Here is a 26,212-nt window from a genome sequence, read left to right as displayed (position 1 = left end):
CCGCTAGATGTTTTTGCGCCTGTAGCCAATAGTCGAGCTTATCCTGGTAGCATCTACGAAATGACAAGTACACCCTTCGATAAGAAGAAAAGTCCCACAGTTCCACACAGAATATCATGGTAGAATAAGGTTGCTTTGCTGGCAAGGTACGGAGTGACATCAAATGGATTGCGTATCCTGCTCCTTCCGATGCCCGTATTCCAATTATCGCATATAGTCTCATAAGCCTGTCTAGTTCCACATCTCTTGGCGCTGGTCAATACTGATCCTTCTACACACAAAATGAGCGCTGCAGAAAACGATCGGGGACGAAAGGTGTGAAAAGCTCTTTCCAGTCTCTAGGGCCGAATACTAATGCATTGCACATAGCCCAGCAGTTTGCGGTCGATTTTTGCAGGCTCGACCGCCGGTGCCATTGAAATAGGTATCATTCATCTACTCTCGTATGCATGAACAACTGTTAATTTCACTAGCAATCACCTATCCGGCTGAATGTATGCTCCATGTCGTCCACCCTGTATACCGAGTTACTTACTGTATCTAGTTGCGAAGACTCGGTCACAACTCAATCGCAAACTACCAGACGGGCAGAAACTGCCATGGCCCCCATTTGGGACGCAGTGGTACGCTGGTTGCACTACTCTGATCATAGGAAATTCTCTCAAAGCAGGCATTCGTAAGTTTCACCACGCTCTCATGGTAACAATCGGGTCCCGAGTCCTTCGTAGGCTCACATTAGGATCTTTTTCGCAGGATTCGTCGCTTTCGATAGAATAAAATCACTTCTGCAGGACGAAAATGGCAAGATATCAGGCCCACGAACGGTGATTGCCGGGTTTGGAGCTGGCTTCACTGAATCCCTTTTCGCAGTGACACCATTTGAAAGCATTAAAACGCAATTGTCCGTTGCCTCAAAGCTTCCTCCCCCTTAGCTACGTAACTCACTAGTTTATGCTATAATGCATGGTGAAACTGATGGATGACATATCCGCAGGATTGACGATCGCAAATCTGCGAACCCTCGTATGCGCGGATTCTTGCATGGCAGTAAACTGATATTTAAGGAGCGAGGTGTTCGAGGTTTTTTCCAGGGCTTCGTTCCTACAACGGCAAGGCAAGCTGCCAACTCTGCGACAAGATTCTCAAGCTATACTATGTTAAAGCAACTAGCTGAAAGCTATGTCGCACCTGGGGAGAAGCTGGGAACTGCAAGCACCTTTGCCATCGGCGGTATGGCGGGCTTTATAACTGTGTAAGTCAATAAAGCATTCGAGGGGCTACTCCCCGCCAACAAGTAGCAAAGGTTAACAACACACGTTTCTTTATAGATATGTCACACAGCCCCTTGATACCGTCAAAACCAGGTTTGATGATAGCTCTACCCTGAGAGATCTGTATGTCGGCAGGGGCTAATTCAAAGGCAGGATGCAATCGCTAGAAGCGTCTAAGAACTATAAGAACAGTTTTGTCTGTGCAGCAAGGATCTTCAAAGACGAAGGGATATTCACTTTCTGGTCCGGAGCCGTTCCGCGACTCGCTAGGCTGATCTTGAGCGGAGGAATAGTGTTCACAATGTTCGTTAACACTACTAAACTCATCCATCATTTAGACCTATTAGCTAACTGCTTAAAATCGACAGGTACGAGAAAACGATGGATGCTCTCGACACTCTAGACCCGAAGAGACAATATATCTGATGTTAGAAGGGGATATTAGGCAGTGACAGGTCTTCCCAAGGGCCATATCACAGCTCCGCAGCTAATATACACTGTATTTTAATTTGTCACGCTGACAGGAAAGGTCCGCATCTTACCCTGTATCTACAGCCTCGAATTTAGGAATAGCAATGGTACCGAAAGACACATCAGCGCCTTTTTGATACCTTGGCTCGTTTCTAGGAGCGTGAAGCTCCTTTGGCTTTTGCTAGCTCATCAGCAGCCAAGGCTGCCAATTCTTGGTCAATCAGCCAGGACCGCACACTTTCCATGACCGTCTCAAGTCCCTCGCCACCATCCAAAACATCATCTAAGTTGTGTATGGTGATGCCACTCCGATGGTCTGTACAACGACTCTGGCCATAATTGTACGTGCGAATTTTGTCTCCACGACCCATGCGAGCGACGCCGCCCAGTACCCCCCTCCTGAGTTCCACAAGTTCGTGTTCTCGGGCCGCTTGTCTTGCCTCAGCCAATCTCGAGCGTAGGATTTGCCAGGCCTTTTTGCGGTTGGCGTGTTGGGAGCGTGAATCTTGCATGGAAACAACGATACCCGTCGGTACGTGAGTCAAGCGAATAGCAGACTCTGTCTTGTTCACGTGTTGGCCGCCAGCACCCCCAGCTCGCATTTTCTCACTGCGAACTTCCTGGGGATCAATGTAATAGTCACTGCTCGGGTCGTCAAAGTTGAGCGCATTATCCACACCACCTGCCTCTGGAAAGCTAGGAAGGATCATCACGCTCACAGCACTGGTGTGAGTACGTCCCTTAGTCTCTGTGGCTGGGACTCTCTGCACACGGTGGACCCCCGACTCGGTCCTTAGTATATCATAAGCACCGTCTGCCTCGATTTCTATTACTGCTTCGCTTAGCCGATCTTCTGCAGGGCCATCTCCCACCTCCAGCTTGATGATATTCGACCGAAAGCCACGATGAGAGCAAAATGCAGTATACATCCGTAGAAGTTCAAAAGCAAACAGGCCCGCTTCGTCTCCACCTGCGCCAGGGCGAATCTCGAGAAGACAAGGAAGCGTTGCGAAAGGGTGACGGGGGATAAGGGCTTGTTTCAACTTCTCCGATATAGTTGGCAAAGCAGCCATGCTGATTTCCAGATCTTCGAGGGCTAAAGACTTAAGTTCGGCATCTGTATTCGGGTCACCCAGTAGAGTATTGAGCTCTGTTATGGCCTGGAGAAAGGATCAAAAGCCGCTCTATCAGCAAGTCATGCTGGTCAGATTGTAAAGAATTTTGGATCGCTGGCATACCTCATTGGTTTTATCCCATTCCTTCAGAACGTCGGCAACGGGTGCTAGCTCACCAACTCGCTTTGCAATTTTTCCATCAAAGAAATCTGCCAAATTGGCCGAAAGCTTAGAATGCTCGGCTGCTAGAGAGCGAGCGCGGGAGAGTAGAGATGCGGAGAGATCAGACCCTACTTTGACTCGTCAGTCGCTCAAGCTCCTCGCGGAGAACTCAACATATACTGAAAGGTGGTAGATGATGGCTTTTGAACAACCTGTACTTGTATAAAATCCCCGCCATTGGCGAATCGGCCACGGCCTTCTCACAGGAGTTCTAGTCCCAAACAGCGTCAGACATCGAGAGCATACCAATGGGATATTCAGCATGCTTTGTAGTCTAGAGGAGGTATATAATGCATATGAAGCAGTCCAATGTTCAACTCGGCGCGCGCACAAGATCTGGTTCATCTGGTACATTCTCCATGATATCAGGTCACGTGTTGTTCGTAATTTATCGGGGGTAATGTTACCACCCAGGCGTAAAGGCCAGACTGGAAGCTTGGCATACCCGCCAATGAGCGAACGTATTGCTCATATTAAGTCCTTTTGTCAACCTCAACTGCTATAGGAGACCCCGATCATGTAAACTTGTCTTCTCCATTTCTTTTAAAGGAGCATCTGTTCTACTCATACAGTCGCAGACTTCGTGTCGTACCAGCACATTATCTGACAAAGTTCATCAGACTAAGGAAGGTCCTCTAATTGTTATGTCCCCTCGACTATAGTCTCCCCTGGTATCTCGGTGCAAAGAACAATGCTTCTCTCCGTGGAATCCCTGACAGTCTTTTTAGCCTTCTTTTCAGCCAGTTATGGCCTCCAACCCTCGCAGATAATCCCAGACACTCCTCTGTCGTCTCTGATCGCATCGGCGAAAACCTACCTCGCTGCTGGTTCGCCCCGCGATGCGTTGGTTTACTTTGATGCGGCTGTGTCGAGAGATCCCACAAATTATATCACCATCTTCCAGCGAGGTGCCGCTTATTTGTCACTGGGTAAAAGCTCACAGGCATTCGATGACTTCGACCGGGTTCTCCAACTAAAACCGGACTTTGAGAATGCCCTCCTACAGCGAGCTCGCCTTCGAGCTAATACTGCTGATTGGGAAGGCGCATTGGAGGATCTTGAAAAGGCCGGCAAGAAGACATCCTCAGAATACACTGAACTTCAAGAGGCACGCGATGCTGCAGCGCATGCACGGGATGCAGAACAACATGGTGTCTGGGAAGCCTGCGTAAATTACGCGAATGTGGCCGTTCTCAAAGCGGGCTCATCATTAGCTCTGCGACAAACTCGAGCACATTGCCGCTTTGAAAAGGGCGACATAGAGGAAGGAATTAACGACCTGGCCCATGTCCTGCATATCTCCCCCAGTCTAGTGGAACCATATTTACAGATGTCTTACATGCTATTTTATTCTCTGGGAGACCAGGAGCGGGGTATCTCACAAATTCGGAAGTGTTTACATTTCGATCCCGATTCAAAGCCGTGCAACCGCCTCTATCGGAAGGAGAAGAAACTTCTCAAGCAGTTACAGAAACTACAAGATGTGATTGACTCGCGAAAGTTCACCAATGCCATCAACTTGCTTGTGGGGGTAGGTGATGAAAGGGGGCTTCTTGATGATGTGACAGGCGATGTAAAGGAGGCGAAGGAAGCAGGCCGCATCCACCCTGCGGCCCCCAGCAATCTTCATGGCTTACTGGTGGAGCGGACCTGCGAAGCTTATCGTGAGGTATGTGCTCCTAGGAAAGGTCTTGTTCGAAATGGCGCTAGCTAGCTAATGCATTGAGTACTCAGGCACATATGCCCAAGCGAGCTTCTCCGTACTGTTCTAAGGCTCTCGAAGTGAACCCCTCCTCTCTACCGGCGCTGCTCTTCAAGAGTGAAACAGCTCTTGATGAAGAGCGTTTTGACGACGCTATAAACATGCTAAATACAGCCAAAGAGCACCATCCTGGCTCCAAAGATGTGCAATCACTTTTACAAAAAGCGCACATCCTACTGAAGCGTTCTAAGCACAAGGACTACTACAAAGTCTTAGGTGTCAGCCGTGATGCTGATGACCGGACAATTAAAAGAGCATACCGCCAGCTCACTAAACAACATCACCCTGATAAAGCCAAGTCCCAAGGTGTCACAAAAGAGGAAGCTGAAAAGAAGATGGCCAATATCAATGAAGCGTATGAAGTGCTTTCTGACCCCGAACTCAAAGCACGTTATGACAGTGGCGATGACCCCAATGACCATGAATCGCAAAGAGGCAACCCGTTTCAAGGAAGTCCATTCGGGCCTGGAGGTGGTCAACACTTCTTTTTTCAACAGGGCGGACCACAGTTCTCGGGTCAAGGATTCAAGTTCTCGGGTCAAGGGTTCAACTTCCCGGGTGGTTTCCCTTTCCGCTGATCTTCGTGCTTACTCCTGTATTCCTCAGGGGGGTTATTTACATATTTTCTTACTTTGCTACTTGAAACAATCCTATTATGATTGGTTTAATTTTTCAAGAACACAATACTTGCTTTTGTTATATTGTTGGCGTAACATATCATGCCTGCAGTCCTCCTATACTTCCTTGTTTGCTCGATTGCCTATAGAATAAAAGAACGATATCATCTCCAACCTACATGCCACAGAGTTTACTTTTTCGGTGGGTCGGTCAATGGAACATAGCTAACCTGGAATACCTTCTCCTTGTGAACTGACCCGTCCACCTTCTTGTCGACTACCCAAATATATTGCCCACCACCAAATCCGAAACTTGGGGCAGTGCCGTCAGATTCAACGTCAACAGGGATAAACATTCGTCCTGGGGCGCGAAGCTGCTCAATTAATACTGGGTGAAGCTTTTCCGCTGCTGCGCCAACATGGATAGCATCATATGGTGCTCCTTCCTTCCATCCCAGGCGGCCGTCAGCGGTAATAAACTCAACCTTTGCTGAATCGAGTAATGTACGCCCTTGGTCAGATTTGCGCATATTTTCACGCGACAGGTCGACAAGTTCCGGTATATGATCAATCCCAATAACATGACCGTCTAAGCCATCAGACGCGGAAGGGTTTGTGACGAGATTAGCGAGAACATGGGTCAGGTATCCGGAACCGGAGCCAATATCCAACACCCGCGAACCCGGCTTGAGGAAATCAATGAGATACTCACATGCGTGACCATGCATGTGAGGAGCGGATATTGTTGCACCATGCCCAATAGGCTGTGGGGAGTCCGAATAAGGCCGCGAAGGTGCATAGTGGGCCCGATCAACCTTGCACCTTAATGTCAGAAACACGTCTAGTAGGAGATGCACGCGCAACCAAATGCCTTCATCCACACATTTCCCTCAATCCCACCCTACATCATTCAACCCTACTGTGAGCCCTCCGAACCCCTGTGTTGAGGGGTGGGAGGTGGGAGGTGGCAAAGCACATCGGAGGTTAGGAATTAGGAAGGCCACTCACCCCCAGCATAGCCCTTTTCACTCTTTCATTCTTCACTAAGCCCGTCCTGAAGAGATTCTCGACCAGTTCCGCATTAGTTGAACCAGAGCAGTACCACGCCATTGAGAAACACTTTGTGGTAGCCTTTCGCTGCAGTAGATATGGATTCAGTAGACCTGGGATCATTCATTCATAGGAGCTATACTCTCGTAGAGTTCATGTGGTCTCTGAGGTAAAATTAGCGTATATATGGAGTAAGAGGTGATTGAATGAATTAATTTGGAAGGTGCCATCTATATGACGCCATAGGTTCCGACATGGGTCACGAGAACATTGATACTAACTTAAGCCTTTCCCCCAAAAGTCACCGCCCGCTACCGCTTTTGTCATCTTTCACTCTTTAGTCTCAGGTCCTTGGCACGATGGCCTTCTAATCCCTAGTTCACAGTAACCCCCTAATTGGGTAATCCTCACTATCCCACAGTGAAGGATGATCTTGTGCAATAATACATAATGGAACTGTATAGAGCAGATCCCGATACTCAACACGAAGTAGACCTCCTGATATTGGACTACCTACTTTGCACCTCCATATACGGCTTGATATACGCGGGCAGATTGGAGACTCAACAGCAACCTGATGAACACGATCTCAACTGGCATGTTGACACAGTACACAGTATGTGCCTCCTAGGTTACTCACGCGGACACACTGACTTCCCGTCTATCAATTTCTAGCCTTAAAGTCAGCACTTCAACTATCGGGATTTTTTTCTGATGACATGCTGGTCAAGGTACAACTCCTTGAATTCGCCAGAGACTTCCGATCCTATCCAGGCGCATGTCTCCCCCTTCAACCTCACGGGTCCCAGTTAGGTACAGATAATGATTGCCTGCAAGCAAAATCAGCTCCCCTGCCTGAGTTGGCAGTGGCCTTCATATCCCTCTGCCGCACTGTTGGCGCGAAGCTGTCGGGCGCGAGATGGGCTGATACGGCAGCACTGTTCTTCATGCAAGCTGCGGTTGAAGAATACAGAACATCCGAGTCCTCAGATGGTCTCAGTAAGCGTATAGCATGGGCCGAAGAAATCTTAGGTCAGGCAGCAAATACGAACCCCGCATCTAGACGGTACATGAGTCACCTTCGACCACCAGATGGAACCCCCCTCAATATCCACTTGGATGCCGTTTCCGCAAATTTCCCATTACCTCAGTTCAGGTCCGCGGTTTTGGATGTTTTGCTTGATATCATGAAAGTCCTCGAGTCTCCTGTGCTTATCCAACTCGAACGTGGGAAGCTCGAGGGGCTGAGTCGGGCGGAGACGAGGCAATTGAAAGATAGAGTGGGACTTAAGTGATGGCTAAAAGCTGACCAAGCTATGTACTCAAAGCGGGTGCATTTGGCGTTGAAAGATGGGGAAACAACTAGAACGGGTATGAAATTCAAGATGGACAAAAGCTGCAATGCTTACATCACTCGATTAGCTTAGAAATGATAATATATATCTTGTGCACAAGACGGTTAATCTACATAGAATATCTAGGCCCTGAGACTGGTTGTTGAAACATACTTTGTCCTGCTAAGATGCTTAGCCAAGGAGCATGCGACGCGGATCCTCGATATATTCCTTAACCTATATTAAATTGCACTTAGTGAACAATCCAGGATACTGAATTCAACGATTGGGTAAACAAACCTTGACAAGGAAAGTAACAGCTTCCCGACCATCCAAGAGGCGATGGTCGTAAGTTAGAGCAAGATACATCATCTATATTACATCAGCAAAGGTCCTTCGGTCATGACAAGGTATAATAAAGGCCAACTTACAGGACGTATCTCGATTTTACCATTCACAGCAACAGGCTTCTCCTTGATGGCATGGAGCCCGAGTACAGCTTCGTCAGGTTAGATAATTTGTTTGCTGGGAGTAAGACGGGGCTGCTCCTTACCGGTCTGTGGCAGATTGATGATCGGTGTACCCATGAGAGATCCAAAGACGCCGCCCTACATCGATGTTACTACGGATATACTCCGCCATGTACATGCACGTGGTCACTCACATTGCTGATGGTGAAAGAGCCACCAGCCATGTCCTCAATGGTCAACTTATTGTCGCGTGCCTAAGCCAATTGATGGTCAGAAATACAGAAGCGAGACGGACAACCAAGCCCTATGGCCTACCTTCTTCCCGAGATCCGCAATGGCCTTCTCAATTCCAACAAGGTCCATAGTCTCGGCGTTACGCACCACCGGTGTTACGAGACCCTTCTCGGTGGCAACAGCAACACTTATATCCACGTAGTCACGGTAGACAATAGTATCGCCGCCATTGGGTCCCTCGATCGATGCATTGACAGCGGGGACATCCTTCATTGCTAGTACACAAGCACGAGAGAAGGCGCTCATGAAACCGAGCTTAACACCAGTTTTCTTGAGCACATCGTCCTTGTATAACTTCCGAAACTCCATAAGGGAAGACATATCAACCTCGTTGAAGGTAGTCAAGGAAGCAGCCGTATTCTGAGACTGCTTTAGTCGCTCGGCTATCCTCAGTCTCATTCTATTCATTTTCACCTGGAGAAGGGCTAGTCAGTATAATTTCAGGGGGAAAGGATAACGCGAAGGAAACATAGGGCAGGAAAAGAGAACGTACCCTTCGCTCTTCACGAATTCCAGGGCTGGGCTTAGCATCGTCGCGATTCTCTGCCTTGGAGGACGAGGGCTCTGGCTTCTTGGAAGGCTCAGGCTCAGGTGTGGCAGGCTTTGTGGAAGCTGGGGAAGTCTCTGGTGTCTTTGGCTGTTCTTGCTCAGCGGCCTTAGGTTCTTTAGTAGGTGCGGGCTCCTTTGGCTTTTCGGTCGCATCCTCCTTCTTAGTCTCAGGCGCACCTCCCAGCTCCAGCTTGGCTAATTCTTGCCCAACAGTAACAGTGTCTTCCTCGTTTACGAGAAGTTCTTTGATGGTTCCAGATTCAGGAGCATTGACTGACACATCAATCTGTAACAGTGAGCAATCGGCAGAATATTTTCCAATGAACAAAATGATTAAATTCGCCTTACCTTATCGGTCTCGATTGTTGCTATTTCCTCATCTCTTTCAACATAATCCCCGACCTCTTTTGCTAGCGTCAGTATAAGCCTGTAACTAGAGATCAGCGAACATACGTTTTGAAAACTGTTTCAAGGTGCCCTCGGTGATTGACTCTGCCATCTGGGGAACTTTGACTATAGTGTCCGCTGGAGGGTAGTCAGCGCAAAATTCAACGAGAAAGAGATGCCGTACTACCTACCATAAGTGCGAACCTGGTAACCCCCAAATGAAGCAAGGCTAGACCGTGAAACGTTAACCCTACAAGGCTATAAGCCAGTCTGTATTAAGGGAGCATAGAAAAACCACGAGTGTGTGAGTTTACCCCAGAACTTGCGGCAGACCAGAAGCAGGTCTGCTGATATTGCTAACCCATGGGCGGAGAGCAGCTGAGGTAAGACCCCGGCGACCACCCAGGCAGACGTTACGAGAGCTTTGAGCAACTCGAGGTATGACCCTGAGATGTTGTTCCGAGAGACGGTGAAGAGGGAAGCGGAAAGCCATGATGAGCCAAAGTCCACAACTGTGGAATTCGCCAATTGAAAGAAAGTAGGATAGAAACTCTCCTTGGAGTATAATAGGGATGCGCAAAGAAAAATGTGAAGAATTCTGCCTTCTTCTTTCTCCTTTTTTCTCCCCCGGGCTGACTTAGAGCTAAAGGTTCTTCGACCTGCAGGAGTAAAGTGAGTGACGAAACTTAAGCGGCCCAAAGGGTAGAAGACCGGGCCGAGACAACCGGAATTTCCCTCAAAAGGGCCCTGCATTCCCTGCGACCGGCAAATGAACGGAGTATTATTATTACGCTTTTTCGGTGATCCATAAGCACCACTTTGGCAAGTCACCTCTTTCAGGAATTCAGCTTGAGTAAGGCGGACCTGAACTCGTGTAGAAAACCAGGTGAGCATCGAAACATACTGCCTTAAGATTCTGTGCAAAGACTTATCCAAATTCGGTCACGTCAGTTCCCATCTCAACTGTGAATTACAATTGAGGGTATATTGCTTTGCATCACAGGACGCATCATGGCCCTTCACCCTGTTGCGTGAGTTCGCTGTAATTGAAGCAACGATCATGAAACAGCAATGTTAACCCTACTCGCAGATCGCTCTATCGACGTTCCCTAAAGCTTGCCCTTGACTGGGCTGTGCAAAGGCAGGTTTGGCGTGGGCAAGCAGTGTACATTCGTTCCCTTTTCGATGCGAACAAGGATGTCCGCGATCCGCGTCAACAGAAGGTATACATATATTCCTTGGCGATCTAAGCTATAGAACCTATGTAACACCGTCTTACAAACTGGCAGGTGCTGTTGCGAGAGACGGAGAAACTATTGGAAAGCTGGAAACACCCAGACCCCTACCGGGCGCCTACGGCTCCAGGAGGTATGTCTTATAAAAGATGCAAGGCTTGCTTTCTCTAGATTAATAACTAACATTTACCTGAAGGCAACAAATATGAAAGAAATCTGCCTGCCCGGCAATTGCCTTGTACGTGAATTAGGGAGGCCCATGGACTATCATCGCTCGCTAACAGAATTAGACGCTACGGAAATCCATTGAAAGGTTCCAAATTTTTGGGTCCAATCGTTAGTGATTCTAGATAGTAAATGGACAATGTAAAATTACATGATTCGCCTCTGCTTAACGCAGACGCAGTTAATCTACTGCAATTCAAGAATGTAGTTCTCATAGTAAGACCTGTGGGCATCTATTGAAAAGTAGGGCCAACTGCCATTTCAGAATGCGTCACTTATAATTGGGGGTAGTAACTCCCTTTCAAGCTAATGGCCGAAAGCCCCTATCCTTTGAAAGCTGCCGGTATCATTCCATGTCCGTAGACATAATGTACAACCATAAAATTAAAACAGAAAGACTCGGAAAGAAGAAAAAAAACGCAGAGCCATAAACGTGCCCAGTCCAGAACCCCGTTATCACATCAATAAGAGAACCAAACCACGCCGAAGGAGAAAACCCAAACGAAAATAAACAATTCACAGCTCCTGGCTAGGACCCTTGCCACTCTTCGGGGTCTTCTTAGGAAGGAGGTCTGGTATGAGGTTAGCACCAAACTCAATAGACGCCGTTGTTTCTTAAACTCACTTTGATGAATGTTGGGAAGAACACCACCCTGGGCGATGGTAACGTGACCCAATAACTTGTTCAACTCCTCATCGTTGCGGATGGCGAGCTGGAGGTGACGGGGGATGATACGAGTCTTCTTGTTGTCACGAGCGGCGTTACCAGCCAACTCGAGGATTTCGGCAGCAAGGTACTCCAGTACAGCGGCGAGGTAAACAGGAGCACCTAAAGATGATAAGCAAGGATATCAACAATATCTTGTCAAGGCGTCACTTACCAGCACCAACACGTTGAGCGTAGTTACCCTTGCGGAGCAAACGGTGGACACGTCCAACGGGGAACGCGAGACCAGCCTTGGACGAACGGCTAGGGAACGGTATTAGCGAGGACAACGATGGAGAACAGGTGTATACATACGATTGCGCGTTCTTGCTTCCACTGGCCTTGCCTCCAGACTTGCCTCCAGTCATTTTTGCGGTGGTGAGAGTGGTTCGGTTAACAAAGTATGAGACGAAGAGATAGAGGGAAGAGGCTGAGGTTGTCGATGAAAATGCGATGGCAATGTTTTCGGGGTACAGTGTCAGAAATAACTGGCCAGCGCCAGGAAGCGGCGGACATTTATAACGACGCGGTGAGGGTGACGTTGGGCCGCCCAGACGCCCTTCAGATCACCCTCTCGCTTAGCGGGGTTGGCCAATCACAGTGGAGATCATGCTCCGACGCACCCATAGCTTGGCCAGATGTGCCTACCATGATTTTGAGTGTAGTTGTTGTGGTATGGTTCCAAATTCGGTTAGGGTTGTAATATATGTATAGGCTTTTCAATACCATCATCTTGGCATGATCATAGTCGGGTATATACGGCACCCGACGCGTTTCCCCTCATCTAATCATACAGATCATACACGTCTGTGACGGTATTGAAATTTTGCTTCCTTTGCGCACCCAGATCAACTGCGCTTTCGCGGGCTAGTATAAGTAGCGCGCCTCCCTCGTCACCGCGTCTTCATTATTCTTGTTCTCCTCCTCATTCTACGTCTACCTTTATCAACGACTTCAACGCCTGCACTTTTACCATTATTTAATTCTCAACTTCAGTCGTTTTAAAACCAAACCCTTTTCCAACTCACTTTTAAAATGGCACCCAAGGCTGCTGAGAAGAAGCCCAGCACTGGTGGCAAGGCCCCAGCTGGCGGCAAGGCCCCGGCTGAAAAGAAGGAGGCTGGCAAGAAGACCGCGGCCGCCGCCTCTGGCGACAAGAAGAAGCGTGGAAAGACCAGGAAGGAAACCTACTCTTCCTACATTTACAAGGGTGTGTGACCGGCTATGTTGCGTGTTCTCATGTCTAGTAAACTAATATCCGACGCAGTGCTGAAGCAAGTTCATCCCGATACTGGTATTTCGACTCGTGCTATGTCTATCTTGAATTCTTTCGTCAATGGTATGTCCAGCTTACTTTGTGGATATGTGGGTTTCTGACGTTTTATCAGACATCTTCGAGCGCGTCGCGACTGAGGCTTCCAAACTGGCCGCTTACAACAAGAAGTCCACGATCTCGTCAAGGGAGATCCAGACCTCGTAAGTCGCATCGCTATTCTTCAAATGAAGGCCACTACTCACAGTTCCTTAGTGTCAGACTCATTCTGCCTGGCGAATTGGCGAAGCATGCTGTGTCGGAAGGCACCAAGGCTGTTACCAAGTATTCGTCGTCTGCCAAATAGGTTGTTCCTTTTTCCTTTTCTTTTTGTTTCTTTCATGCAGGATTGTCTTTTACTACCTCGTTATCTGTTATGGTTTGAGGTGGTGGGTACAGGGTGTTCGCGGGATTTTTAATGCGTCACGGGATGGCTTTGTTTTTCCCCATTGGGCCAAATGTTTTTCATGGTTTTATTTGAGACGTGAATGCGTTGTAACATAACTCGGTGCTCCTAGGTCTGGTTGCGCAGTAGCGACTTACAAACGAGGGTTCGAAATCTGAATTACTTTCATATGTATACTGGTTGCTTCTACTAAAAGGCTTCAGGGGGTGCTGGCGCTATGAAATATTCGATTGCATTCATTCATCATCCAGCGCCTCCACTTCGTCAAGTGCCTCCTCTCTAGCCGGGCAGTGAGTACTGTCCACTTCACTGAATACGTTTATGATTGGTTTGCCAGCTGTCGAAGCTATGCGGTGTTTCCAATCCTCCCAGTCGTCTTCATTCTTGACAAGAAACCCTATTAACATACTAGGGTCCATATCTTGCATATGGATACGTCTGAGGCGACGAGTATGGTACGTATGTACTTCCTCTTTGGGCAGGAAATTACCAGCGGTCTTGTATGGGGATGCGGGGCGCGTGTTATGGGGATCAAGATAGAACAGATAGGAACCTTGCGTTCCAATAAAGTAGTGGGATGCTGAGGGGCGACCTCTGGCGCATGTCAGGATATCAGTGTTTCTTGTCACGGATTATGGCCAGACCAGCGAAATAAACATACCCTGCGATTCCTACCGACTGGGGAAACTTTAAAACTGCCCTGAGTCCATCCCAGTACACAGGCGTGACGTTATCAATCCCTAGTCGTGTCCCTATAAGTATGAGGGTGGGTTGTATACGGCCCGAACCACTGCAGGCAACACGTCTGAAACTATCTTCGTAGACGTCTGAAGTGTCATTTGTTACGTATACCTTGGGTGCTATGTCTCCGCATTGCGCTGAGAGTGCCCTGTTTCCTCATGAGTATTATGCTCAGCTGGGATGGTGGTACTGGACGCATACTCGATACATCTGGCGGTTGCGGATGGCCCGAACCATTCCCCGGGGTATTTACCACATGACTCGGCGCCGTGTCTAACAAATTCGTGTATCGAGAGCGGTGCGTTGGGGTGGTCAGCGAACAGCGACAGCAAGCGAGCCTCTTCTTCCACTTTGTCCCCGCGACGCCAAGCTAGAGTATGTTACCATGCTGGATGCGAGGAACAGGGGAGGTGGGCGAAAGCAGTGTGGGTGTATATAGGGTCAAAGAGAAAACATACCTCGTCCCAAGTCCAGTATGAGAATTGCATTTGCTAACAGGCTCTGCCCGGATCTGATCATGCAGCCCCATCCTGTGTCTGAGGTGAAGCCATGAGTGTCCATTAGCTGGCTTCTCAGTCGTACAGTTAGTGTCATGGGATGCTTTGCTTCGTCATTGTCCAGTCTTGGTATTGGGGGGAAATTAGATCGGTACGTCATCCAGATCTTCGACTCGAAGTCTGACACGAATGCCTCTGGCCAGCCATGGGCTGTTACATCATCTATAGCGATTGTTCCCGTCTCGAATGCATCTCGATCTATTCCGGCCGTGTATATTAGAAACTTTCAACACCTGCGATCTGCATAATAGATCGATTTTCTGGCTTACTGGGTGTCGTCTGGGGTGGATGTTTCTGGGGGTGGGACATGTACTCTATTCCCAAGCACCAGATGGGAGCATCCGGCTCTTCGTCATTCCTAGGCTCAGGATCCCACAGATATTGTACGATACGTTTGCTGCATCGCCCTATGTCCACGCTGTTCATGTTTGTGTGCATCGTATGTGTAGCGGGCAGCGCTGTTGGTGTCTTCCTTGCGGGTGTTGTGGGTGCTGTAGTGGTTTGCACTGTAATCAGCACACATACACACACGCGCGTATATATATATATGTATGTATATATGTGCGTGTTTCTGTGCACCTACATATATCATGCATGTACCAGCTTAAGTCTGATACTACAGGAAAAACCAAAGCAAATACAACAGGCGTCAGTAAGAAGACAAATGTCGTATACAACCAGTAAGTACCAGTGACTGTCCAGCGAAAGGGACCTATCCTATCCGCCACCGGGAGGGGTTCATTACTGTCGGTCACGAGGCATGAAGTTATGTAAACATCACTACTTACATCAGTCAGGTAACATACATGTAGCCGAACCGAGTTATAATGGCAGCCCATGCACTTGAAATACATATAAAACTACATCAATGATTGCTCATGGGACATCAAATCCCCTAAATGCTGAACCTGTATCATTAATCAATAGAGCGGGATGTTGGAGGCAGTGTTACCTAATAAGTCTCGGCGATCGATTGAAGATTGGCGTAACTAGTGAGCAAGCGGGCAGGCCAACTGTACGGGTACGGAGTGTACTCCGTACAGAAAACAACCGAATTTTTAAGACAAATCCCAACTAAGACTATATCATAGGAGTATAACGAAGGTGTACAATGTAATTCGATATAAGTAGTATATGATTCTCTACCCTAAAAGGATCCCAAAACATAGTTCTGTAAACTGTATTGTGATTAGTTGAATGCATCCATGATAATGATAATATAACAGTATTTCACAATATCTGTAATATTGATACCTATAAATACAGGCCCAAGGGTAGATAAAAAGTGCATAAGGGTCCAAATACGACACTATTAGGATCCCAGAAACGAACATGTGCTCTAGGTAAGATATGGATGTCCCTAAATCGGGATCTTGATATAGCCTAGGCTGTTGGCTCCAGGCCACGCTCGGGTTCAAGAAGTTAGTCACCCGAGATTACTAAGCAGTCAACACCCAGCCCGACTCTGTATTTTTATGAACAAACGAGAGGTCTACCTGCCGAATGTCGCCGCACCGAAAGCTAGCCAAAACACGTCACTCGAAATGGCACGCCATGGCAAGGTAAAGGTGCGACTCAAGAGGCAGAAGCCTACGAGTAAGGCCAGCAGAGGTATTGCTACCATGGACCAGGAACGGTCAGCGTTTTGATCATGTTTTAGCTGACTGCTCAAAGACCATCAACCGGGACACCTGACGATGCAACAAGAAGCGCGGAACACAGAGGGGCGCAACTTATGGCGTCCAGGTTCAAACCTGCGTCACCAAGGAGTCCGGTTCGTGAGGGCAGGGAACACCTCACCAGACGAACAGAGTGAAAAAGAAGTCACCGAGCTAGAAGAAAACCTCCAGCAACCACCAACAAATGAAGCGAAGTCAAATGACGACTTAAGCAACTCAAAAGACGAACCGGCAACAGATAATGCGCTATTTTTTATCGACCTCTTAGGTGATCGTGCCACATATACCGGGCTGGCGGACCCAACTACTGCACTATCATTGTCCGAGTGTGATGATTCTAGCGAAGACGAAGTAGTGTTTCATGGGCGACGTAGGCTTGAGGCCAGACCCCATGTTATCGTTGAACCAGGATATGTCCCGAAGGTCGCCTCAACAACTAATACGTTGCCATCTACACCCACATCATCACCCAAGGCAAAGTTGACCCCGCTTAATCCTAGTGCGTGCCCAGCTCGTGATGTTCCCCAAGCAAGCCATGGCCTACCGATCAATCCTCCAGAAAAGAATAGTACACAACACAAAAAGACTGAAGGGTCGCACACCGCGAATGTAGTCTGGAAGGCATCGGCGGATGAAGATGATGACATCCTAGATGACTATATAGCGAACATGGCCGAACATTACTACGAAGATCTACATAAAGCTAAAGCGAACGGGCCAGTGCGCGCCACAGGGATACTACCACAGAACTCTCAAAGTCATATGACCACATCTGATTCGAGTGATCTTACCGATAAAGAGAAATATCCACCGGGTGGAAGTTATCCAGAACACGAGCGCGATACAACCACCCTCTCCGAGCTTGTGCTGAGATTAGCAGGTGTCGAGCATGAAGTAAACGCTGCTAACGACGTAGACATCTATCCATCCGATGATGCCGCCGCATCAGCGAGCAATGTTGACGTGGACGGCTTGCAAGTCAGCGACTCTGACGAGAAGAATATGTTTGACAGTGATCTAGATATCGAGGGACTCGAGGCTCTGCGACGCCAAGTACAAGGGCGATACATTAGGCCTCAACAGAAACGGGGGAATTCGAGGGGCGGCTTCTTTGCCTCGGCTACTGCCTTCGCCGATGCGTTGGAGACTGATCCTTATTATGGCCTGGATATCATGGATTTCAACAGGCCAAGCCTCAGGAAAAGGCAAAAAGGAGGGTCTCGCGCTCTAGATATGGTGTTGTCAGACAGTGAACTCGAAATAGGACTGCAGAACGCCTGGCGAAATGACCGAGAGAAGAAAAAGGCCCGAAAGCAGAAACGAGAAGAACTCCGCTCCCAAGGTCTACTGAGCCGAGGTAGACATGACCCCGATCTCAAGAGCAAATATTCCAACGGCATAGGTTTCGATGATTTGAAATCTGAAATACGCACTTTCCTGATGTCGGCGAGGAATAGGTATGTTTGCAGAACTAAGGCAGCGATGTGCCCACTAACTTTGTGTTTAGCCTGGCCCTTCCCCCTATGACTAAGCACCGCAGAAAATTGGTACATGACCTGGCAAATGAATTGGCTTTGGGTTCACAATCACGAGGTAAAGGGTCCTCGAGATTTCCTATTCTCCATAAAACGTCCCGAACCCCGAGGCACACACAAAAGACAATCTCTCATATCGACAAGATATTCTCAGGGGGGCATTCTAAACGTGGGGCTATTAGATCGTGGGAACAAAATGTCACAAAGTCTGCTAAGAGTCGCCGTGGTCGCCCTGACAGTTCTGTCTCCTACATGGATGGGGATATTGTCGGCGCGTCTGCACCTGAGATAGGGGCAGAAAATAAAGGGAGGGCAATGCTAGAGAAAATGGGTTGGAGTACAGGAACCGCTCTTGGTGCTACTAACAACAAGGGTATTCTTTTACCTGTTCCACATGTGGTGAAAAACTCCAAGGCTGGCCTAGGATAGGCTTTCCCTGTCGAGTAGTCGCCTTAGTGTCTTGAACCGTGGTCGGTCTTGTATCGAAGAAATACCACCTCGAACAAGAAATACTACACAATCTGCTGCCCGAGCAAATATCTCAATACTTCCGGGTTAGTGAATAAAATGAGCCCTTAACTATAACAGATGAGCCACTATAGAAGTTTGCAACCGTATTACAACCGTATTGGAACAACAACCAGACAAGATATGACAGCACGCCCTTTTCTCTACTCTCTTCAGCCTCCCTTTTTTTTCCCTGCGTGGGTCACACGTAGAGGCTGCGCGTGATTGAACTCTCTGATATGGGTAAATAAACGAGTCTTTGAGGAGAAGGTAGAGTCACAGGTAGCGCACTTTATGTCTTGTAGCTGTCCCAATGCACGCTGAGCCTTTTTTGCACGCTTCTGCTTGGCCTTTCCCATTTTAGGTGCAGCCATCTGCGTGTCCCTTATTTCGGTTCTTGAGAACTGGTGGGACAAGTTTTCCATCGCTTCTATCTCTCCCTCTTCCTGTATTGTGGTCTGGGGGCCTAGTCGCTGTTCAACATACTCCCTGGGTGCATAGTCAGCCTCTTTGGGGTCTGACTGGGAGCTCTCGTAACTACCTGTATGCTGCAAGGAACCTTTGTTAAGTTTGACGTCAATACTGCTATCAGGAGAGGTATATTCGTCTGTACTCGTAGTGGCTCTCGTTCCGCTATCCTGTGTTTGTTCGGTTGGTGGCTCTATGATGCACGCCAGGTTGTCCTTTGTATTGCTATGGGTTGGATGGCACCCCCGTTGGGGCTCTTCATCGTGATCAGATGCATTTCCTTCCAGGTCCAGCTCTTCATTTTGCGCCCTCATCTCCCAGCGTAGCTGTTTTAAGGCTTTTATGTGTTTCTTGCTGCGTTCATGTGCCTTGAATTGGTTATGACTTTTGAAAATTTTGTGGCACGCGATACATTCGAGGTGCTCAACTTCATTCTCACTTGTATCGCTGGAGTTGTCCTCGAGATTCTCTGCCTTTGCCCAGTCTTGTATTACATGCTCACCTAGTTTCGCCTGGTTTGCTGCTCGTGATCTGGCTGCTTGCGCGGCGGCTGATTGACGGAGAATCTCCTGCCGATGCGATTCACTTTGCGTGTTAGTCCTATAACGCGGGTCGCGCTTCTTCACGAAAGCCACGAGCGATCTGACGGCCTCATTAAACTCCCGAATCGCTTCTTCTCTGAGACGTTTGTTCTCTTTTTCCATCAGCCTGCGAACACGACGATCTGGGGCTTCGGAGTAGCGATAAATATCTTTCCATGCAAACGACTTTTTTGTAGAGAAACTTCCCCATATGGCGTAGAACGACCGTACGGTCTCTTCGGTGTCGTCGCGGTTTCCAAATGTAGGATAATCTACATATGCGACATCTTCCCAGAGACAAGCCATCTTTTCCTCTACAGCAAGTTGTGCAAACGTTTCACGCAAGCCACCGTAAAATCCGGCTGGTGCATCTGTAAAATCCATCCGAGGACTGAATTTTGAAAACAACTTCAATATGTCGTCACAGGTTGTCATCCTCATGTTATATGAGTAGTCGGCTCCCGAGGCTGTGCTGCTCTTGTTCCCTAGGAAGACGTCACGATGGGAGTCGTACCATGCACGCTCTTGTGCGTCTGAAAGGACTTCGTATGCAGATTGGATTTCGGCGAACAGTTTGGTAGCAGCTTCCGTGTTGCCATAATTTCTATCTGGATGTAGCTCCAGGGCTCTTCTTCTGTAGGCTTTCTTTATCCTGAGAGTATGTGTTGTTAGAGTATGTTTTGTTAATATGATATGATTCACAGGAAACCTACTCCTCTGAAGATGCATTCTGCTCTACCTGAAGCAGCTCGTAATAATCCACCTTTGTTTCCTCCGGTTGGTTTCGGTCTGAGCCTGTTCCCGCATGGCTGCTTGAGGAGTGTGATTGCCCCATATGTACTTCCGCGCCAAGGTGAGGTATTAAATTCTATGTGGTCGACGTGTGATGATGGCATTAGTGGGAGAACTTTCCTGCATCTAGTGTGTCTAATAATGAAAGGGGAGGGTTGTGGGGATAGCCGCTATGTCTCAGTATATATATATAAGTGTGTACATATACTTACATGTCACAATATCTAATATATCCGCAGTAGTCTTGGTTCATACCAATTACCATAGATAAAGAATGAAAACAAACACCCATAAGTGTCTGTAAGCAACGAAGGTCGAAAATTCTATATGTACTAAGGAACCAGAAGATTCAACGATGTTGCACGTAGTTTGTAACCACTTCCCCCAAAAGCCAAGTAAGGCCAATGAAAACAGTTGGTACAGACCACCGGCGCCGCATTTTCAGATACTCACCTACTCATCCTCACATCGAGGGGCAAGGTTTACTTCAATTCAATAACCGGTCGACACACCCAATGCAGCGGGATGGTTTTGTCTCTTGACTGTCTTCCCGAAGAGATACTCCACACTATTCTATGCTACTGCCATCCCAGTTCCGCGGCTGCACTACAACGAACAGCCCATCGATTCAAATATGTTACCAATGAACCCCTGCTTTGGCGGTTCTACTGCCAGGCACACTTCAAGCACTGGGATAGCAAGCATGATATATCACGAAAACTCTCAGCACCTACCCGTGCCATTGACTGGAAGACTTTATACGTATCCAGACACCAGATCGACTGCATAACTAGTCATCTCCTGGATAGCATACTTGCAGGGCAAACTGGGAGAATCGAAAAGTTCCGAACAATTGTCGACTTCGGATATGATATTAAAGACACACTCATAAGGAACATTACATCAGATCTCGAGACAGATGACTGTCTAGCAAGAAGGTTTGTTTTACTTACTCGCTCCTATCTGAAATCCTCTTTAACCGGACTCTGGCGACGAACAAAAGGTACTATGCCAAGGCGCTTCTGACTTGCCTACACCGGCGTATTGCGTTACCAGTATGGGCGAGGCTAAGGAACGGTGAAAATGTGACCCTGGAACAAGCATTGGGCGCCTTTGACCTTTTCATTCCAGAAAGCGGATATGGAAGTCTCGACGAAGTATGTACACCTAGTGCTCGGCCGAGGGGATAGTATTCCTTTTAACTGAAATACAGATAACAAACAAACTCGACGAGATCGTTGGGCGGCTTTCGTCGTCTTATGCCAACATTAACATGTTTACATCCCGCGAGAAGGCGAGAGCGGTCGCGGTATATCTGAGGTCAAACAACCTGATGGGTATCCAACCGGAGCGGGAATACCATTGCCTAGAGCACAACTTCCTTGGGCTTGCACTGAACGACCCGCACCACAATTCACTCCCCCTAGTGTCTGCGGTAATATATTGCCACGTTGCACAGAGACTTGGTTTAAATGCCCGACCTTGTGGGTTCCCTTTCCACGTGCATGTCATAGTCAAACCGCCACCAGGGTTCGATGTGGATGGCAATGTACTCGGGCTCGACGCTTACGGAGATCCTATCTATATGGACCCATTTCGCTCGGACAGGGAGACACCAGTCACAAACCTACGGAATCAGCTGAACTATCTAGGTGCGTCTACCTCAGAGCAATTGACCTTCCTCGGTGAATCTCGGATCTCGGAAATTGTTCTACGATGTAGCAAGAATATCCTGAATTCGATCCAGCGTGTGTCACAGTTTCAAGGCGCAAATCTGGTACAGGTGGATGCCTTCAGTGCGAAGTATGCCGCTCTTTGGTCGACAATGCTTCTTTCCGATCCTTCCCGGCCGGCGGAGTTCCGACCTTATCTACCCTGGTTGATGGAGCTGTTCGCGACGGAGTTCCCATCAGATATTTATCTCATCGAACAGTATGTAGCTCCGATGTTTCGTGGGCTGCTCGAATATGAGCATATCCTAGAAAGCCTCCACGTCATGCGAGCAGTGGATGAAATCCCCAAACAAGTGAAGAGGCGCTGTTCAAGCCCATGTAATGTGAATTACCACGTCGGCCAGGTTTTCCGGCATCGTCGCTATGATTACAAAGCTATCATAACTGGCTGGGACACCGAATGCGACGCTGGCGAACAATGGATGAGGAGGATGGGGGTAGATCGCCTGCAGGGCGGTAGACACCAAAGCTTCTACCACGTTCTGTAGGTCTACTCGTGCGATTATGCGCACTGCTAGGCTAACTATGTATTCCCTAGTGTCGAGGATAGAAGCGTGCGGTATGTAGCAGAGGAGAATATTGAGCTTATAGCTCCTCATATCTCTGAGTTACCTCAAACCCTGACTGCAGTAGCAGGGAGGCATTTCAAGCGATGGGATGAGGAAACTCGGTCCTTTGTGAGCAACATCAAAGATGAGTATCCTGATGACTGAATGTTATATATGTGTACTTTGCTGTGTAGCTTTTTCAAATTATGATATAGATTAAAAACCATTCTTAATCTGAATCTGTATGGCAAATCACAAACTTATACTCATCTTCTGCAGCTAAATTATATTATTTATAGACTGGCAAACGGGGTAGTGGAGATTAAATTCCAGACCTCTTAGAATGGTATTTAAATTTAGAAATATGTATTATATAGGGTTCTATAAATTATAAACAAAATTAAATATAACATAACATATTCCATGCCTTGAGTGATGCACACAGCTGTGACATGGTTTGGCTGCCACACCTAAATATTTTACTCTTTGCACCTCTTTTAACCTATATTTATACTATTATGTCATTAAAAAATACCTCTTTCTCATGAAAATTGAATACATATGGCTATTTCAGCCATTCAAAATAAAAATAAAAAAAATTAAAAATCTATTAATATATTCTAAATATCTGAAGCTATCCTCTGTTGATAACCACAAGAAATAAATCTACACATAGAAATATATATAAATAGTCATATGTTAATGTCCATTAAATAAGAAGTGTCACAGATTGAATAGCAATTCAGCCTGATGGCTGTACAGGATACCCAGACCCAGGTGAATGGACAATTGGCCACTGATAAGGAACATCAGGCCATCAACAGTTTGGTCTTTAACAGGAAATCTGAATCCTTTAATATAGGTTATTATCTACTGTATAATATTTATATTTACTGATTTTTAAATCTTAATAATTTAAATCTTTATATCTTAATTAATATAACTCTAATTAAAGAGATATTAGCAGTAATTAATTTATTAAAATCTAATAAATTAATTAATTTAACTAAAATTATAAAAGAGTTTAGTATATACCAGTAAATCTTATTAAAATATTATTAAGAAAAATAATAATTAAGAGAGATATAATATAAAAATCAGTAAATTCTTAATAATTAATAGTCTAAAGAGCTTATAAATTATGGGATGTGTTATTTGGACGAGACGCTAGTTATTTGGACGAGACGCTAAACCATGATAGGAAGGCGATATACCGTGTATTGGTAATACTGTATATTGGCTTACTCGATGGCTTTGAAGCTTTTGATCTTTCCTATTTAGGAAGGATATTCTACTATAATAGGATTATTGCCTGCCTGAATGCCTGCCTGAATGCCTGCCTGAGCACCTTGCTGCCGGAGCGCTTGTTCAGTCCATTCAAAGCCTGAGATCTCTCGATTTCTAGAACCTCTAGGCCTCCTACATGCCCGTATAACCAGCGGTTCTAATAGATGAGGCCATTTAATTGATGGATCTGGATCTAGATTAGATAGATTAATTAGCTTAGACAGATTATCCCGTGATATTAGTCACTGAGAATGGAAGATTAAGATAGGCAGCGGCTCCCTAGATACACGATAATATAGAATAATATAAATACAAGGGATTTCTAATATTTTAGTAGTAATCCCTATATAATACTTAATCAGTGGCTTTTCTGGGCCTATCAGTAAATAATAATTTTATATATTAAGTATCTTATTCAGCGCGTAGGTTAAGATATAATAAATAATATTGTGGAATAGTGATTCAGCCTATAGATCACTAGATATCTAAATATACTCATCTGCAAGTGCTTGCTTAATCTGAAGATAATGATTAGTGATTATATACTTAATTAATCTAATTATATTTAGTAGATCTTCTAAAGAGCTTTAGAGATCTTATTTAATTTACTAGTGAGATTCCTTACTCTGAGATATAGCTAGCTAACCAAAATATAGATAAGTATTTATATAGCAGTGGAGAAAAGCTCTTTCTGTTTGACTATAAAGCTATTCAGATTCTATATAAAGTAAGAGCTTCTAAAATGTAGGATATTAATATATCCACTTAAAATAGGTCTATTTATAGTCTTTTACTTTAATAGATTATGTAGATATAATACTATACTAATTAGCTAGTATAGTCTTCTATTAAGTATCAATTGCCTTAAGAAATTTTTTCTTATTGGCTGCTATCTCTGTAGATTGTATAAGTAAATAATTATATATAGCCCATTTCATGTGACTAAGGATATTCTTATTAATATGCTATATATATAAAAGTGAGGCTGTAGATAGCCATATGTTTTGTATAGCGCTTAATAAAGAGTTATCTTTATCAGTGACCACTGCAGTTAGTGGTTGAAGTTATAGAAAGGTATATATATCAGTAAGGTGCTCTATTATATAGTGGAATAAGCCTTCTTACTTATCTGATATAAAGCTAAAAGCAACATAGAAAGTGCCTCCCTATGGTATTAAATCAATAATACTGAAAAGTAGCATATTATATTGATTTGTTTTGTACGTATAGTCTATCATTAAAATGTAGGGATTTCTATATAGATTTTTAATTGATAATTAATAACTAAGAAAGACTATAGAAATATAATAATTCTTATATATTTAATATTTTATATACTAATTGCCTTCATGTGGTATTAAGCTGATTAAGGCTTGAATTAGTATATAGCTATTAAGGCATTTAATATTAACTCTATATTATATGTTATAGAGATCTCGGGCTCTAATTAACTATACACAGCCTTCCCGGTGTAGAACAGATATAATATAGCGTATTAGAAGATCTTTATTAAGTATTCTAATAATCTGATTATATCGCTTGCGGAGCTCACTCTGCCAGTGAGCTGGAAGTACTGATATATCTACTGGACTATGATTATGACTGCCTTCTTAAATAGTCAAATACTATACTTCAAATATAGGATTATATTTAAGCCGTGCAGTAAAAGGACAGTTAATTTATTAAGACTGGCTAACATACATTCCCTAAGATTAATTCTCTGCTGTACAGTCTCTATTACAGGCTATATTAACATATCTAAGAATTCCAGTTTATTTATCCTTAGTAGAGCGACATCGAACAATTATAAAGCTATTAATTAGACTAAAGACCTGTAGTAAGTTAAAAGCCTTATCTACTAAGCTAAATAACTGAGATAAAGATAGCTCTAGAATAATATTCTTATTATTTTTGTTTTGATCCTCAGGCTCTGATTGGTCAGAGAAAATAACCTTATAATCATCAAGGAAATCATCTATTTTAAGCACTTTTTATAGGCTTTTAGGAAGCACCTTTTTATAGGGGATATTGTATATATATATTTGAAAGGGATTTACTAGTGCGGTTTTATGATCACATGACTGAATTTACCTTCCTATTATAGTATAGCGTCTCGTCCAAATAACTAGCGTCTTGTCCAAATAACAATTCCCTAAATTATATAAATAAACTAAAAAAATATTAACTTTAATTTTTATATAAAATACTTTAGAATTTTATAAAAGAAATTACTAGAAATAAAATAGATAAAAACTGATTTATTTAATTTCTTTAATATTATTATAAGAATCTATTAGAAATCTAGAGTATTAATAGTCTAGATATTCTTAGATATATAATTAGAGAAATTAATTAAAA

At 45.5% G+C, this 26,212-nt stretch overlaps 13 protein-coding genes across 13 annotated transcripts; 7 read left to right on the top strand and 6 right to left on the bottom strand.

Annotated features, from left to right (window-relative positions):
* Window positions 1–282: 282 nt before the first annotated feature.
* BDW43DRAFT_307742 (putative mitochondrial tricarboxylate transporter (Ctp)) lies at window positions 283–1,697 on the top strand (the record flags this gene model as incomplete). The annotated part of the gene is made up of 9 exons (XM_032046317.1): window positions 283–315; window positions 370–424; window positions 474–494; window positions 545–676; window positions 754–901; window positions 995–1,252; window positions 1,329–1,394; window positions 1,425–1,574; window positions 1,640–1,697. 9 exons carry the CDS (start codon window positions 283–285, stop codon window positions 1,695–1,697), a joined length of 921 nt encoding a protein of 306 aa, XP_031903554.1.
* Window positions 1,529–3,033, bottom strand: BDW43DRAFT_222545 (putative mitochondrial translation release factor (RF-1)). Its single transcript, XM_032039421.1, has 2 exons — window positions 1,814–3,033; window positions 1,529–1,588 (listed from the first exon to the last, which is right to left on the bottom strand). Exon 1 carries the CDS (start codon window positions 2,813–2,815, stop codon window positions 1,895–1,897), a length of 921 nt encoding a protein of 306 aa, XP_031903553.1. The 5' UTR covers window positions 2,816–3,033; the 3' UTR covers window positions 1,529–1,588; window positions 1,814–1,894.
* A 545-nt stretch (window positions 3,034–3,578) lies between these two features.
* Window positions 3,579–5,534, top strand: BDW43DRAFT_222415 (DnaJ and TPR domain protein). The gene is made up of 2 exons (XM_032039420.1): window positions 3,579–4,748; window positions 4,814–5,534. Exons 1-2 carry the CDS (start codon window positions 3,771–3,773, stop codon window positions 5,417–5,419), a joined length of 1,584 nt encoding a protein of 527 aa, XP_031903552.1. The 5' UTR covers window positions 3,579–3,770; the 3' UTR covers window positions 5,420–5,534.
* A 115-nt stretch (window positions 5,535–5,649) lies between these two features.
* On the bottom strand, window positions 5,650–6,568 carry BDW43DRAFT_297761 (protein-L-isoaspartate O-methyltransferase; the record flags this gene model as incomplete). Its single annotated transcript, XM_032044447.1, has 2 exons — window positions 5,650–6,273; window positions 6,467–6,568. 2 exons carry the CDS (start codon window positions 6,566–6,568, stop codon window positions 5,650–5,652), a joined length of 726 nt encoding a protein of 241 aa, XP_031903551.1.
* A 390-nt stretch (window positions 6,569–6,958) lies between these two features.
* BDW43DRAFT_297760 (uncharacterized protein) lies at window positions 6,959–7,803 on the top strand (the record flags this gene model as incomplete). Its single annotated transcript, XM_032044446.1, has 2 exons — window positions 6,959–7,124; window positions 7,184–7,803. The coding sequence occupies 2 exons, from the start codon at window positions 6,959–6,961 to the stop codon at window positions 7,801–7,803; spliced, it is 786 nt and encodes a 261-aa protein (XP_031903550.1).
* Window positions 7,804–8,191: 388 nt separating this feature from the next.
* BDW43DRAFT_265678 (putative dihydrolipoamide succinyltransferase) lies at window positions 8,192–10,267 on the bottom strand. Its single transcript, XM_032040804.1, has 9 exons — window positions 9,857–10,267; window positions 9,734–9,792; window positions 9,609–9,680; window positions 9,504–9,559; window positions 9,100–9,441; window positions 8,628–9,020; window positions 8,507–8,566; window positions 8,396–8,450; window positions 8,192–8,341 (listed from the first exon to the last, which is right to left on the bottom strand). The coding sequence occupies exons 1-9, from the start codon at window positions 10,033–10,035 to the stop codon at window positions 8,220–8,222; spliced, it is 1,338 nt and encodes a 445-aa protein (XP_031903549.1). The 5' UTR covers window positions 10,036–10,267; the 3' UTR covers window positions 8,192–8,219.
* A 138-nt stretch (window positions 10,268–10,405) lies between these two features.
* On the top strand, window positions 10,406–11,420 carry BDW43DRAFT_265674 (NADH dehydrogenase [ubiquinone] 1 beta subcomplex subunit 9). The gene is made up of 5 exons (XM_032040803.1): window positions 10,406–10,573; window positions 10,633–10,765; window positions 10,832–10,910; window positions 10,974–11,015; window positions 11,068–11,420. Exons 1-5 carry the CDS (start codon window positions 10,554–10,556, stop codon window positions 11,085–11,087), a joined length of 294 nt encoding a protein of 97 aa, XP_031903548.1. The 5' UTR covers window positions 10,406–10,553; the 3' UTR covers window positions 11,088–11,420.
* Window positions 11,361–12,085, bottom strand: BDW43DRAFT_265673 (histone H2A). The gene is made up of 6 exons (XM_032040802.1): window positions 12,024–12,085; window positions 11,884–11,972; window positions 11,628–11,831; window positions 11,512–11,574; window positions 11,421–11,470; window positions 11,361–11,398 (listed from the first exon to the last, which is right to left on the bottom strand). Exons 1-4 carry the CDS (start codon window positions 12,074–12,076, stop codon window positions 11,519–11,521), a joined length of 402 nt encoding a protein of 133 aa, XP_031903547.1. The 5' UTR covers window positions 12,077–12,085; the 3' UTR covers window positions 11,361–11,398; window positions 11,421–11,470; window positions 11,512–11,518.
* Window positions 12,086–12,564: 479 nt separating this feature from the next.
* Window positions 12,565–13,643, top strand: BDW43DRAFT_222125 (histone H2B family protein). Its single transcript, XM_032039418.1, has 5 exons — window positions 12,565–12,918; window positions 12,976–13,047; window positions 13,097–13,184; window positions 13,237–13,327; window positions 13,539–13,643. Exons 1-4 carry the CDS (start codon window positions 12,744–12,746, stop codon window positions 13,325–13,327), a joined length of 426 nt encoding a protein of 141 aa, XP_031903546.1. The 5' UTR covers window positions 12,565–12,743; the 3' UTR covers window positions 13,539–13,643.
* BDW43DRAFT_323091 (cysteine protease ATG4) lies at window positions 13,068–15,150 on the bottom strand (the record flags this gene model as incomplete). The annotated part of the gene is made up of 5 exons (XM_032049686.1): window positions 13,068–14,020; window positions 14,088–14,315; window positions 14,369–14,537; window positions 14,626–14,922; window positions 14,994–15,150. The coding sequence occupies 5 exons, from the start codon at window positions 15,148–15,150 to the stop codon at window positions 13,663–13,665; spliced, it is 1,209 nt and encodes a 402-aa protein (XP_031903545.1). The 3' UTR covers window positions 13,068–13,662.
* A 1,118-nt stretch (window positions 15,151–16,268) lies between these two features.
* On the top strand, window positions 16,269–18,367 carry BDW43DRAFT_307732 (putative R3H and G-patch domain protein; the record flags this gene model as incomplete). Its single annotated transcript, XM_032046316.1, has 3 exons — window positions 16,269–16,335; window positions 16,399–17,860; window positions 17,911–18,367. 3 exons carry the CDS (start codon window positions 16,269–16,271, stop codon window positions 18,365–18,367), a joined length of 1,986 nt encoding a protein of 661 aa, XP_031903544.1.
* On the bottom strand, window positions 18,275–20,676 carry BDW43DRAFT_222096 (putative C2H2 finger domain protein). The gene is made up of 3 exons (XM_032039416.1): window positions 20,499–20,676; window positions 20,208–20,362; window positions 18,275–20,146 (listed from the first exon to the last, which is right to left on the bottom strand). Exons 2-3 carry the CDS (start codon window positions 20,327–20,329, stop codon window positions 18,619–18,621), a joined length of 1,650 nt encoding a protein of 549 aa, XP_031903543.1. The 5' UTR covers window positions 20,330–20,362; window positions 20,499–20,676; the 3' UTR covers window positions 18,275–18,618.
* On the top strand, window positions 20,516–22,857 carry BDW43DRAFT_222101 (Hemimethylated DNA-binding protein YccV like-domain-containing protein). Its single transcript, XM_032039417.1, has 4 exons — window positions 20,516–21,224; window positions 21,290–21,443; window positions 21,500–22,503; window positions 22,558–22,857. The coding sequence occupies exons 1-4, from the start codon at window positions 20,812–20,814 to the stop codon at window positions 22,730–22,732; spliced, it is 1,746 nt and encodes a 581-aa protein (XP_031903542.1). The 5' UTR covers window positions 20,516–20,811; the 3' UTR covers window positions 22,733–22,857.
* The last annotated feature ends 3,355 nt before the right edge of the window (window positions 22,858–26,212 follow it).

The sequence above is a fragment of the Aspergillus alliaceus genome (genome assembly GCF_009176365.1).
Source record: "Aspergillus alliaceus strain CBS 536.65 unplaced genomic scaffold BDW43scaffold_7, whole genome shotgun sequence".
NCBI classification, from domain to species: domain Eukaryota; kingdom Fungi; phylum Ascomycota; class Eurotiomycetes; order Eurotiales; family Aspergillaceae; genus Aspergillus; species Aspergillus alliaceus.
This window is presented reverse-complemented; position numbering and strand designations above follow the sequence as displayed.